Here is a 955-nt window from a genome sequence, read left to right as displayed (position 1 = left end):
TATTTCTGGGCTCTCTATTCTGTTCCATTGATCCATATGTCTGTTTTTGTGCCAATACCATGCTGTTTTGATAACTGGAGCTTTGTAGAACTGTCTGAAGTCTGAGAGGGTTATGCCTCCTGCTTTGTTCTTTTTCCTCAGGATTGCTTTGGCAATTCTGAGTCTTTTATGGTTTCATATAAATTTTAGGATTATTTGTTCTAGTTCTGTGAAAAATGTCATGGGTAATCTGGTAGGTATTGCATTAAATCTGTAGATTGCTTTGGGTAGTATGGCCATTTTAACAATATATAAATATTTTTTAAATAGATTTTTTTTTAAAGCCAATCACTTTTATTATCATTCTTGTATTTTATAGGACAAAAAAAAAAAGAGGAATGTAGCAAACGTGTCAGGTTTTATAAAAAATATGCAGGTTTGTGTACGTTGCTCTATTTACACCTGGGAGCAGGCTCTCCCCTCCTTCAGGTGCAGCAGCTGCCCTCGTCCAAGGCCCCTTTGCAGACACAGCCCTGGGAACACTTGGCATAGCTCATGGGGCAGCAGGAGCAGCAGCTCTTCTTGAAGGATGTGCATTTGCACTCTTTGCATTTGCAGGAGCCGACACACGTGCAGGATCCACCTGTGGTGCAGGAGCAGTTGGGATCCATGGCGAGAGGAAGTGGAGGCTGGGGTCCAGAGACTGCAGCACGAAAGATGGCAAGGACGTCGAGGGTCATGCTTAAATAGATCTTTACTGGAGTATAATTGCTTCACAGTACTGTGTTAGTTTCTGCTGTACACCAAAGCAAATCGGCCATATGCCTACACATGTTCCCATATCCCTTCCCTCTTGAGCCTCCCTCCCACCCTCCCTATCCCAACCCTCTAGGTCATTGCAAAGCACAGAGCTGATCTCCCTGTGCGGTGCTGCTGCTTCCCACTAGCTAACTATTTCCATTCAGTAGTGTACGTA

The 955-nt window shown here is 43.9% G+C and overlaps 1 protein-coding gene across 1 annotated transcript; it reads right to left on the bottom strand.

The window, feature by feature from the left end:
- Positions 1-464: 464 nt before the first annotated feature.
- Positions 465-690, bottom strand: LOC309799081 (metallothionein-1A-like; the record flags this gene model as incomplete). Its single annotated transcript, XM_082612108.1, has 1 exon — positions 465-690. The coding sequence occupies exon 1, from the start codon at positions 648-650 to the stop codon at positions 465-467; it is 186 nt and encodes a 61-aa protein (XP_082468234.1). The 5' UTR covers positions 651-690.
- Positions 691-955: the final 265 nt, after the last annotated feature.

Source organism: Mesoplodon mirus, assembly GCF_964341445.2.
Source record: "Mesoplodon mirus genome assembly, chromosome: 3".
In the NCBI taxonomy this organism is placed as follows: Eukaryota; Metazoa; Chordata; class Mammalia; order Artiodactyla; family Ziphiidae; genus Mesoplodon; species Mesoplodon mirus.
This window is presented reverse-complemented; position numbering and strand designations above follow the sequence as displayed.